Source organism: Ischnura elegans, chromosome 3 (genome assembly GCF_921293095.1).
Source record: "Ischnura elegans chromosome 3, ioIscEleg1.1, whole genome shotgun sequence".
NCBI lineage: Eukaryota > Metazoa > Arthropoda > Insecta > Odonata > Coenagrionidae > Ischnura > Ischnura elegans.
This window is the reverse complement of record NC_060248.1, coordinates 74,506,486-74,520,150: the sequence shown is the minus strand read 5'-3', so window position 1 is coordinate 74,520,150 and position 13,665 is coordinate 74,506,486. Positions and strand designations below refer to the sequence as shown.

The following is a 13,665-nucleotide window of genomic DNA, read 5'->3' as shown; positions in this document are numbered from 1 at the left end:
AGCTTGTGAGCGAATGAGATTGTAAACTAGCCAAGTGTACTCACCGCACTCGCTCACACGCTGCTTTTAAAAAAGCTCTGAACAAGCTCATGGTGCCGGCGACTTTACACGCTGCTTGTCTGCTTTTGAGCGAATGCGATTGCAAACTAGCCAAGTGTACTCACAGTTGCTTGTGGCGTGTGCACAAGCGACAAGAAGCAGTTGTGTAGAAAATGTCGGAAGAAGTGGTTCTCGCGGGAGTGGTAGTCGTGTCAACAGTGCTAAAAAAACGCGTTAATAAGACGACATAGTGCAAAACGAAAAAATAGGAAAGTTTGGGTGAAACCATGGGTAGAAAGACGTTTTCGTTTTGGCGCATCAAGTGCATTAGTTAAAGAATTGAAGAACGAGGACCCTGCAGGTTATAGAAATTTACTAAGAATTAGAGCTGATAAGTTTGATGAACTACTTGAAATGGTACAGGAAATGTTGTCAAAACAGATCACAAAGTTGAGGATGGCAATCCCCGTAACCACAAAACTAGAGATAACATTACGTTATTTAGCGACTGGTGATTCGTTCAAGTCTCTAGAGTACTTATTTAGAGTACCAGAAACAACAATATCAAAGTTCATACCCTATGTACTTACGGCAATTTGTTGTGTTCTTCGACCATTCATCGAGGTAAGTGAAAATTTCTTATGATAATTATATATAGGCCCTATATACACACTCAAGAGTTTTTCTATACCCGAGTTGAAAATGAAAGCAAAAAATGGGTAAAGCAAAAGATAAGTACAGTATTTTGTAATGTTTAAACATCCTAAATTAGAAATGGTTGTTTTTTTTCGGAATGACCCTTTTAGATTAATTTTCACATCCCTTGTTTTGATAATAGTATATTTCATCACTAGGTCCAAAAGTGACACTTTTTGATACGAGCTCATGGCCGTGGCCATTTTTGTGTGAACCGACAACAACAGCTGGCAAAACTGAAATACACAACAGAAGTGTCAAAAGGTCGTTGCCCTCGACATATAAAGATCATCAAAATGATGTTTATTTACCTAGGGAGAAAAAGAGCCACTTCAACGCTAGTGTCATAAACAGCTGTTTTTAGTGCAGAATGACAAAAATTGGTTTTAAAATGACGTAATAATTATAAAAACACATTCCAAGTTTTAAATTATATAATAAACAATTTTTAATGAACAAAAATTCTGTTGACAACATGAAAATTAATACAGTCGTTTAATACACCATTTGTCCAAAGCACAAATTCTGTTGACATGTGAAAATTAATACAGCTGTTGAAATGTTGAAAACGACTGCAAAACTGATGATCTCAATATGTCCTCGCCATCATGGGATTGCCTTGAGCTACTGCTTGCCTCGTCGCTAGAAGCAACTGATTGAGGATATTCAAGATATCTACCGAATTGTTGTGGAGCTGTTTCACTGTCCAATAACTGTAACTTACTATTGGTGATACACTTTTGTATTTCTTGTTGTAGTATGATGGCTGCTCTCGTAGGTAACTGACGCAATTCAGCAGCTACATACTTGCCAAACTCGTCATACGGCTTGTCCACAGTAGTTTTGTTTGCAATTTCATCTAATTTTTGAATAGCTTGCGATATTTCTTTGTCTGCTACATCTACAGATTTTTTAAATTTTTTTTTTAGGCGGTTCAGGTGGCTTCATTATTGGAGACGATTCGGTGATATTGTTCTTGGCCGGCGTATTTTCTGGTATACCAGGCTCATCAGGATCAGTTTCTTCTTCTACACCTTGTTCTGAATTTTCAGACTGGTTTAGGTCCTGAAAAGAGGCACAACAATTACAACAAAGACTGTACTAATATGTTACTTACTTATTTCAGCTGGAAAAGAAGTTATAATAAATTATTTTCGTTTTTCAGATGCCCAACACTGTTGAGGATTGGAAAAAAATTGAAAAGTTATTCCTCCAACGCTGGAATGTCCCCAGATGCTGTGGGGCGATTGATGGCAAACATGTGGTCATCAAAAGACCTCCTTGTTCAGGTTCAGAATACTTCAACTACAAGAAAGCGTACAGTATTATACTTTTTGCAATGGTGGATGCTGATTACTGTTTTACATATGTAGACGTAGGAGGAAATGGCAGAGCGAACGACAGTGCAATATTTAGGGATAGTACTCTCAACATTGCAATTGAAAATCAAACCATTGGGTTTCCTGAGAACTCTGTTATCATTGGAGACGATGCTTTCCCATTACGCACTGATCTGATGAAGCCTTTTAGTAAGCATGGACTCAGTGATGAAGAAAAAATATTTAACTATCGGATATCCCGAGCCAGGCGAGTTTCAGAAAATGCTTTTGGCATACTAACCTGGCGTTTTCGAGTGTTCTCCCGACCAATTCAACTAAAAACCGACACAGTTGATAGAGTAGTTTGGGCTGCCTGCAGTTTGCATAACTGGCTTCGAAAAACTTCCCCAGGCTATTACTGTCCACAGCAAGCAGTGGACAGAGAAAATTTGTACACAGGAGATGTTACACCAGCAGCTCGATTCTGTAAATGTGATATGGCCGTCACAAGCGGATTTCGTCAATGTATTCACGGCTTTGACGCTGGAGCGATTCTGAAACTTTTTGGTGACGTCACTCTCACAGCCGCGTCCGTGAAAGTATTCACGCCCAAGAGGGCCCGTGGTAGCTTCGTCGCGGCAATGCGCTCTAATTTTTCATTATGAATTTACGCTGTGATTCATAATTAATAGCACATTATTCATTAATTACGATGGTGGCTATTTCATATTGTCACTTCGCATAAGTAATATGTATTAAAAACAAATAAAAGAAATGCATAAAGTTAAATTTACATTCGCGTCCTATTTAAATTGATTGGCGTTCATTGCGATTTAAGTTGGTGGGAAGTTAAACCTTGCGCTGAGGGTTTGACAATTATCTTATATTTGTGCATCTTCTAGAATGTACAATTAAAATACTGACAACTTAATTTTCATAATAATTTGGAGTAGAACCAACGGTAAAAGTATTGTGCGGTATTGAATGTTAACAGATTTATTTAATATTTATTTCGTAAGTTCAAGCCTTCGATTTGTTTTTATTAACGAGAATGGAGGCTCTTTACATACCTCCGCTACTTTTGCATGAGCATCAATGTCGACGGAGGCAATAGATGCACATATATACTTCGACGGCAGATACGCGATATCAACATTCCCTGCGAGACGCGAGATTGGCGATGGATCACTGAGTTCACACCACGATTAATTCGTAGACGTTTAGATGGCTTGCCGGGGCATACTTTAGTACGTTAAGATAAACATTGATCATCTATTCCATCTCTTCCATGCATTATTGCTGCCGTTCAGTAACACGACCAACATGATTCGTTTTTCTGTTGACATTATAGAAATACTAAGACATGTAAACATCTCGTCCTCTAGCAGAAACTGTTAATAATCTACTCGTATTCGCGCCAGAAACATTTTCATCAGTATAAATCGTGAATAGTGGCATGTGCTTGCACAATCAGACATATATGTATACGCACCACAGCGCATTTAAAATTATATGTACTGAAATGATGAGAACAGCTCAAACACATACGAGAGTGAACCATTATTAAATAATAAAATAACACTTGTTCTCATTCCGCGTAAGCATTAGCTCCATATCATGAGGAAATTAGAGCTAATTGTGCAATTACGAGCCCGCTACGTGATAACTGACTTTGATACGCAGCACTTGACAACATATAAAAGAGGTAATATACAGTTTATAGCTATTAACTAATTAAGCAACCGTAACTTATCTTTAATAGGCACTTTTAAAAGAAAAGACCTCACTCAAAATTGAGTAAAGAAGTATTATTTACTTTGGGAGTGAATATTCCACGGCATTGTATATGTTTCTCTATGGTAACTGAAGTTGCAGTTGGCCGCTGAAGTAAGTTTGTGTCGGAGATTCTGATTCGTTCCTTGCATCCGCACAGCTACCAACATAAGAAACTGAAGTGATCGTTCGCAATCCGTCAAACATCTCACGACACAGGCTTACAGGATCGCTTGAACGTCTTTCACGGTGAGAGGCGTGAGAACTCCACTGTGGTTCGAACCACGCGAAGCACAGGTATGACATTTACAGAATCGAGCTGCAGGTCAATGGAGGCAAGAAACTAACATAATACAACCAGTAAACATACGAGGCAATAGCAATGCAAGTAAAACTGCTATGGAAGTCAGACAAGATTTCATGAAATACTTCACGGAAGTTAATCCTCTACCCTGGCAATGGGAGAAACTTGGACTAAAGAAACCTTAAACAATGTATCTGAGCACCAAAAAATCATTTGTACTATGCTACATTGATGTGTTAATAAATTTACTTACCAAATTTGATGTACTGCTTCTAGTTGCCAAAACCTCACTCCAGTAACTTGCTTCGTTGAACCACTGTAGCTTAGGTACATACAAATCATCCGTCCCACAGCCACTCTTCCTGCTTTTCTCAATTTTAGCCAATTCTCCTCTATAGACATCTTTGAGGGCCTTTATTTTAGCCTTAACCTGCTTCATATCCATTGACCCTAACAACTTATGTTTTTCCAAATCAGACATGAGTTGTTGAAACAACGTATCTCTCAACGATTTATTGCAGTAGTCTTTATGTTTTACGTTCCACAATGCAGCATACGGCTCATAAACTTGTAAAAACAAAGAAATATTACTCACATTCCACTTCATGATGGGCACTGCTTGCACACTACAGAACACAAACCACTAGTAAACACTCAACCGTACGGATGAAGGCAAAAACAGGTGGTGTCCACACGCTAGCCTATTGGCTACTGAGCGAGTGGAAAAAACCCAGTGTACTCGGGAACAAGCTCACTCGCCAACAAGCCAGCTTGTTTAGTCGCCGGCGTGTAGCGTGTAAACTAGCCCAGTGTAATTGAGCCTTTAGGGAGATTCTGGGAATAGGCAGATGGAGTAGGGAGAGGTAGCGGGTGGAACGAGTCGGTATTCTACAATTCAACAGTGGAAGGACTTCGGGGCAGTGGGAAGTCGAGTTTAAAGGCCTGGTTACACGGTACATTAACACGTACAAATTAATGTACGTTTGCGTGAATGCTTTTGGTGGACCGGAACGGAACACGTACGAATGCATGAACCAAATTAGAACAGGTTCTATTTTCCGTTCATGCATTCGCACAAGTTGGGTGGTTACACGGTGCATTTGGCGTTCATTCTCGCGTTCATACATTTAGACATTAACCCGTACGTGTTAATGTATCGTGTAACCAGGCCTTCAGATCGTAGAACGTTGAAGTCCGTTTTAAGTCTGAGGTTCTGCAGTTAGTTTGTTAGTATGCGTAACATTTTTATGACCGTGTGGTGTGAATGTGGGAATCAAGGGCGCAGCTAAGAACTAAGGCTGGGGGGGAGGGGGTTTAGGTGCAACTAATACCGGGGTGTATGGGGGTATGGAATACCCACCAGGATAAGCGGTACGTGCGACAATAATAAATTGCGGAATTTTAAGATAAATGGTTCAAAATGTTGAGTTTTACGGCTTTCTGAGGGATATTTTATTAATCCTTACATCATTCTAATAGTAATATCTATCCAATTAAGTAAAATGGATTAAACTTAAAAATTTAAATTTATTCCCCAAACCCCCCCCCCCTCGCTGCGCCACTGGTGGGAATCCTCTTGCATATTGGTAATTGATCACCCCCATACACATTGGAGGAGGCTCGCAGGATATTACGTAAATGTAGTAAAATATCGCCGAAAAAAAAACACTCGCGTCACTCGATATCACGCGCTCTTACCGAGCGGATTTTTATGTCTCACACACTTTCTTCTCCTTCGGATCCATCTACCGTGGTTTGTCGTTGTTTACGGTATTCCGAGGTATTCTTTGCCTCATCTACATCTACATAATACCCTGCGAGCCACCTCTAGGGTGTTTGGCAGGGGGTGATCAATCACCAGCATGCAGCATGCAATTGGACTCCCACAAGCACACCACACCGTCCAAAAAACGTCCCGTATACTAACAAATTATACTACTATATGCTGTTAGAAATAATAATAGAATTAAGAAACATGCATTAAGTTTTACATAGGTTAGTAGGCTACACTACAAGTCGTGCAATCTATTTATGAGTTCTATCGCTGCCGTTATTATCTCTTATTGATCGTGGAAAAAATGACATTCGGAATCTGTCTGTTCTACAATCTATCTCTCTTATTTTATTTGTATGATCTGATCTTCCGTAGTATGTTGGCTTCCGTAAGATATGGTCAACTTCGTTAGAAAATACCCTACTCTTGAATTTATCTAAAAGGTTTAGTCTATTTTTCAATCTACGGTCCGACAGAGATTCCCATCCGAGTTTATCTAAGAGGTCAGTTACACTAACAAGACTATCGTAACGACCTTTCACATACCTGGCAGCTCTTCTTTGCATGCGCTCTAACTCTGTTATTAAGCCTTTTTCATGAGGGTCCGAAAAAAACTGGCAGCGTATTCCAAATGTGGCGGCGTATTCCAAATGAGCGGTTATACCCAAACGAGTCAATAAAACAAAGCTCAAATGACCAATTCCCGCGAGTGGGCTGAAACTTTCATGTTTTTTTTTCTTTTAAAATAATGATAGAATGGCTGAATAAAGATGATTATTTCATTTAAAATTTAATTTCCCATTCATCTGCCGAATCTTTTTTATGAATTGTGATCAACTCTTTGTGATGCTATCGATAAGGGAGAATATCATGACTTATTAAAATAAATAAGAAGTTAATATAAAATAGTTCCTAATGTTAACAGTAAGTTATAAAGAACTTTTTATACACCAATGGTGAATGCCAATTATTGTTCAGAGTTGCCAATACGAAGGGTTTGTGTAATATATCGTACAACAAGCATTTCAACGAACTGAACTCATACCAAAGGAAATTCCTTTCAAAAGAAGCAAAGAATATGAATGCGAAGTGATTTAGATTGACTTTTAGTTTTTCGCGACTACGGCAAGTTTATTTCTTATGTCTTTACTTTTAGATTGTTCTCCCTTATATCTGGTATGATATGTGGCACGATGTGGTGAAAGTTATTAACGTTATTTTAATATTATTCTTATGAAACATTGCTATATTTCCACTGAATATCTTTGAACACGACGCATTTCATTGATATAAAGACATTCTCAAGTACATCATGTGAAGCTAAGCTTTTCCTTAAATATGTCCTCCTGTTGAAGGAGAGGGGGTAAGAGCAGAATGGGGTTTAGGAGTCGGAAAGTGGAGGGGAGGGTTTTCTCCTCTCAAAAGTGCTAAAGGAGCACCCCAATAGAGATTGCAGCCACCATTTTAGATTTTAACTAAAATGCATTCTTGAGACCTGGAAGTATATGAATCCTTTCAAGGCTCCAAGTGACTCCTCTTAGTGAATTTTAAGTTTACTTTTCCTTCCAAACGCAGCAGATGCCTTCTTGACGGTTCTTCCCTTTACGTTTTAGGCAGATGGCGCATCCCTAAGATAGTGAGGGCACAAGGAGAGCTGGCACACCCTCAGACACCCGTGCTTTTAACGTAATGCACGACAAGATTTTGGGGAGAATACAGTCAAACCATATGGACAAAACAGGCAATTTTGTTGTGGGGTGTACAAGGACTTATGTGGATATCGTGCAGTTCGGCATATTTGGGACAAAAAAGAAAGGAGTTCTAATTTCACCACCAGAGAGAATGTACACAATTGTTTTTTTTTTAGTAAATGGGGGCGATCTGTCAATGGTGGCCAAGAATCTCATGGAAACAGGACATAATTGCAAGCTCGAAATAAAAAACCTCCACTTGGGAACGAAAGGAAAAATAATAGACGCTCTTGAATTTATGGAAATAGGGGAACACAAAAATCTGAACACGACCCTGATGAATGACAATTTATTCCATTTTGCCTCAGAGCTGAGTCGTGAAAATGCTGAATAACTCGGAAATCTGCAATTTAATTCAATCACGTATTCCAACATCGTTGTAATCAGACAAATACTTTGCTCGAGGATAATTTTTCAGTCCGAGTTCATTTATAATTCCACATTTAATTAGATTAATTTCGTGGCAAAGTCTACCGCCATCAATTTTGTTGCGACTGCCAAGTATTAATTCAGTATTCTAGATTCGCTTCCTTAACTCTTTCGTAAATAAATTATGAATCGTACCTTTGATTTCGTTCACAGCCGCGTGTTCAAGGCATTGTTATGTTGCCAATTTGGGTTCTCAGATTTTAAATTCATTTCATGGGTATTATCGATAACAGATACTTTGTTACTTCAACAAAAATATTTATAAAAAATTCTATTTTATGACCGGTTTCCGCTGATGCACCATTATCAAATACAGAAAATACATGTGATTGATAATGGTGTAACAGCTGAAACTGGTCAAAAATAAAATTTTTAATAAATATTTAGTGCAATTAACAAAGCGTCTGTCTGTTATTGAAAATATGGAGCCCTTCCACCAAAATAAGCTTCAAGTTTCAATTTCCTTTGATGGGCATCATTATTTTCCAGGCGCGTATTCCCTCGTAGTTGCCTCGTGTATATCGTATAGCTATTTAAAAGCGTCACGAAATACCACTTGTCGAACGGGGCCTGCGGAAGTATCAATTATGGAAGCTTCCTCGCCTGCTCCTTTCTCCCTGCCCCTCTAGTAATTTTGTCTGTCGTCTTTCTGCCCATTTCTGCTCGCAGCCATACCATTCTCCGCCGACCTCTATCCACACCACGTGTGAGGCTGGACTCATCCTTTACAACCTTCCCGTTGACCCCAAAACATCCTTGGGATCCAAGGGCTTTTCAATCCTAACAACCGCAACCAAGGGCACTCCCATGGTTAAAGGAGGCCTAAAAACATAACGGTTAAGCGTTACATCTGTTGCCGTTTCGCGCGCATTTTATTCGGCGGCGCCACTAGGCAGCGATATCTCGTTCAGCGTGGCTTTCGCAATTAAGGGGGAACCATCATTTCAGATATGCCCGAAAACCTCCCCTCATTTTGACACATGTTGTTGCTCATTATTTTTCCATCGAATAGCGAAAAAATATTACTATGCCATCGGCCATTTAAAAAAGATTTATGTTATTGAAAATGACGGATTTTGAAATGCAATGAATGAAATACGCTGTCTTTATGGGAGAATGATGACCTTCCCTTGTAAAACATATTTTACCTCAAATTTGGCCCAAAATTTATCGTTGAAAAATTAGCACAGCATAGAATAGACATCGATGTCCAATAAATATTTTTTCAGACGGTGTTACCGATATGTTAGCGTCAGTATTATAGTTTAAAGAACATACTTCCTGCTTTCTGCAGAATGCTGCGGAGGTAGTAGCAAAGTTGACAATCGTGTCAATTGCGTTAAATTTGTGGTTTATATGATTCATTTGGCTCAGTAACGAATTACTACCGTGCATTTCCTGGTGAAAAGTGGAAATCAATGACTGTTAGCGCCGTGTGTAGAAATTTTCAAATCAGTTTTTAATGCGTGCGGCGCGACAATTCTAGCGGCGGACTTGAGAATCCGATACTGGGAGTCATGGAAGTCGGCATCGCAGGATACAAAATGACATAGAACAATATTATTATATCTGAGAGACAAGCGTCGGAATCCTCAAATGCAATATTCGTGACCGCAATGCTCAACAGGACAGTGGACGTCATGGTACTACTAAAATTTTAGTAGTACAATGGTGGACGCGTATTATCCAACGATTTGATCGATGGATTTTTCTCATTTATAGGAAAATTCACCAAAATCGTTGGCACATTAGTGGCTTTGCCTGGTTTCGCTAATAGTAGGGCCCTCTTCGCTTCTATAGCGTTGAGGTGTCTTTCCCTCTCCCGTTCCTTCCGCACCTTTCCTCTCCCAGAGGCGTCGCCGGGCTCCTATCGCGGCGGCGCCTCTTTCCTTTTCCCTTCCTCTCCTCCCCCTCCCCGGGGGATCGGGCGTATAAGCCACTGGCTTGGTTCACGGCCCCGGTGCGTTGTATCCTCGAAGGCTTCGAAGGCTGAGCCTTCATGCCTTGGTGGGCGCGTATGTAGTACCCTCAATCTGGAACCTTCATTCTTCTACCCTTCCTCCTTCGAGACCCTAAAAACGACCCTCTCTCCCCACTTTCCGATACCCAAACCCCATCCATTATGTTAACCCCTCTCCTTCAACAGCATGACTTATTTAACGAAAAGCTTGGCTGCACATGGTGACCCCTCACACCCACAGAAGAGAGCAACAGTGACAGACATATCAGACAACGCGGCGCCTTATCTTCTCGGGTAGGTACTCCGTGTAGACTGTGCCCTCGTGGAGACAACAGATGGGGGCTGTGCAGCAAATAGACGGATGAGCCAAATATTTATTTTCTTTCTAATTAATTAATTGACAACTCTTTTGCTTATAGGCCCTAACGGCAATGGATTGGTTAAATTTTCGTCTGTTAAAAATCAGTAACTTCATTTTCCTTTTACCTATTAGATTCATTTCCTCAATTGCATTACGCCCTTGAGGCAAAATGTTTTTACTAAATTAAATAAACATATTCTGATGAAAATTTTTTAGTATATGAATCCATTTCATAAGAGATGTTCTTATCTAGAATGATTTTACAATACTTGGAGTTAATTCGTGTGCACATAACAATTATCCTCCAATTAATTCTCTCTTAAATATTCTTTCGTACACTCTTATCACGCCTTCCGTATTTCAATAAATTTTCAATTCAAATATTTTGTTCCCCTTAAAAATGATACTTCTTCGTTGAATCTAGTTAAATGAGTTTGGACTTCCCTGTCTTGAAATTTATCTTTGTATTCACATCTTCATGAGCTGAATGATAAAACTAGTGCAACTCTAATGTAGCATATTTCATGCTAATTCCGATCTTCAATTTTACAATCTCATACCAGCAGAGCAAAGACACCAGGATAATACCAACAAGACATCACTTGAATTCAATATGACTTCTTATCATCATCATCACTGCCAAACACCCTAGAGGTGGCTCGCAGGGTATTATGTAGATGTAGATGATCACTGGTCAACAATCCTGAGAATGGTTTGACGCAGCTCTCCAGTCATCTAGCCTTTTCACACCTACGCATTCCTTCTCTTTGACATCCTTCTTTACTTGATCCATATAATTTAGTTAGAGGACTTTCTTTTCCATTCTTGCCATCTATTTGTCCATCGGCGATTGTCTTCATCAGGTAATCATGTCTGAAGATTTGTCCTCTAAGGTTGTTCCGTCTTCTAATCAAAGTTATAATGAGGCTTCTCTTCTCTCCTACTCTTCTTACTTAAACGTAAGTTCATATAAATTGTTTCCTTACTTCCATATTTAAGTGTCCCGCTGTAAGCAGTTACCTCTTTTGATGTAATGCTCTCTTCGCTTGGGCTATTCTGCTGATAATTTCTTTCTTGCTTCTCCCATCGCTAGTTTTCCTGCTTCCCAAATAGCAGAATTCATCCATCTCTTCCAGTGTTTGTTTCCCTATTTTAATGTTTGCCTTGACTTCTTCCCTTCTACTGCATTCTAATATCTTGGTTTCCTTTGTGCTTATTTTCAACTGATATCTACATACCACTTTACCCTACGCATCTTCATTATCAATTACACGGCGGTCTACGTGGGATTTTGCCGGTTTCCTTTACGTGTCGGACGAATTTCGGAACAATAGCCATCCCAGAGTTCCAGATAATATGTACAACCATTGCTACTACATGGCCACCAATAAATGTAAACTCGCATGCTGGCGATCAATCACCAGCACAGCATGCAATCGGATTCCCACATGCAAACCAAATGGACTTAAGAATGTAGCGAATACTAACATATTTAAACTTTCACATTTAAATAATCAAGGTGGCAGCAAAGAAAGTCTACAACCTATTAGTAAGTACTAACACTGCCTTATAGTCTATCTTATCGATCGTGGAAAAAACGAAAAACCACTTTCTGAATCTATGTGTTTTACAATCTCTTTTATTTAATTTTTATGATCGATCTACCGTATTATGTTGGCGTTCGTAAGATGCAGTGGCGTAACTATGGGGGTGGGGAATAGGGGGATGAGGGGATGAATCCCCCCCAAAGCCTCAGAGAAATCAAAAAATGTTTAAAATATTGTCTTGATCTGATATATAATAACTGCATCTGCTTAAAGTTAAATTTTTAGTGCCAAAATGATGTAAAATGCATTTTCAGGCATGTTATCCTTCAAAACATTTCCTGAACTCCTCGTTTCGTAGGGGTAGCCCCCACTAACCCCCCTAGTCTCCTTACATACCCCTCATACCCCCAAAGCATAATCATAGTTACGCCACTGGAAAGATGTGTCTAACGTCCTCGGATTATAAACTGCTCATGAATTTAAATAGCAGGTTTAGTATAGCTTTCAATCTACGGTCTGAAGGCCTGGTTACACGGTGCATTAACACGTACAAGTTAATGTACGTTTGCGTGAATGATTTTGGTGGACCGGAACGGAACATGTACGAATGCATGAACCAAATTAGAACAGGTTCTATTTTCCGTTCATGCATTCGCTCAAGTTGGGTGGTTACACGATGCATTTTGGCGTTCATTCTCGCGTTCATACATTTAGACATTAACCCGTACGTGTTAATGTATCGTGTAACCAGGCCTTGACATTGATTCCCATCCGAGTAGATCCAATGATGCATTTGAAGACCTTGAGAATTTTTCTGTAACAACGAAACGCTTCGTGCTCTAATATATTCGGTGGTAAGGTTTCAATATTTCATTTAACTGATGTTCAGCCAAGGGCCGGATCAAAGGGGGGCCAAAGGGGCCCTGTCCCTGGGCCACCCACCAAGCATTACCCTTCTTTAGGTAAATCTCACAAAATCGGAAAACAGAAAAAAAACATCATAATTATGGGGATTCAAAGTAAGCTGTGTTTTTCTCGTAAACATGTAGTCGTCAACATTGACATTAATAAATAGTTAACGCAGCTAATAAAAACACTTAATCCGATATTTATCATTATTTATACGAAAATATATACATTGTTGATAAATTTGCTGAAAATTGTGTTACTCGCATTTACTGTTATTACATTACAAAATGCAACACCTTGAAACAGTGGGACTCCCGGTCTAATACCAAAATGGTTTCCAGGCCACCCATATCCTAAATCCGACCCTGGTTCACCTTATACTTGTTGTGTATATGCTGGGCGAACATTAAACGCAATAAATAAATGTAGTCAAACGGCTGAGGGAATTATTCACTTTCAATAACGCACCGAAAAAACTAACCGGGAATTTCGCCAGTAGCCCCAGAATATCCGTTAAATAATGTATTATTCACGAGATGTATGGGCGTGTCAAATTTATCTGAGTGAAATTTCCAATCTCCTCCCTCGTTTTTTGGGGAAAGGGAAAAAAAAGGTTTTCCGCCAAAAAATCAATGTTTTTTCATTCTTTTTTTATCGCTTGTGTAATTAATTTATTAATATTGACGTAAAAAATGTGCTTACCCTACCCTATGGTATAATGTGCCACTCGCATTCATTTTTTTCTCATCCGAAACTAAAAAATAATGCAAGCTAATATCAAATGTACGGTGGCTCCCGTTAAG

At 39.3% G+C, this 13,665-nt stretch overlaps 1 protein-coding gene across 1 annotated transcript; it reads right to left on the bottom strand.

Moving 5' to 3' along the window:
- Positions 1-1,155: 1,155 nt before the first annotated feature.
- Positions 1,156-4,682, bottom strand: LOC124155036. Its single transcript, XM_046528781.1, has 2 exons — positions 4,385-4,682; positions 1,156-1,800 (listed from the first exon to the last, which is right to left on the bottom strand). Exons 1-2 carry the CDS (start codon positions 4,610-4,612, stop codon positions 1,648-1,650), a joined length of 381 nt encoding a protein of 126 aa, XP_046384737.1. The 5' UTR covers positions 4,613-4,682; the 3' UTR covers positions 1,156-1,647.
- Positions 4,683-13,665: the final 8,983 nt, after the last annotated feature.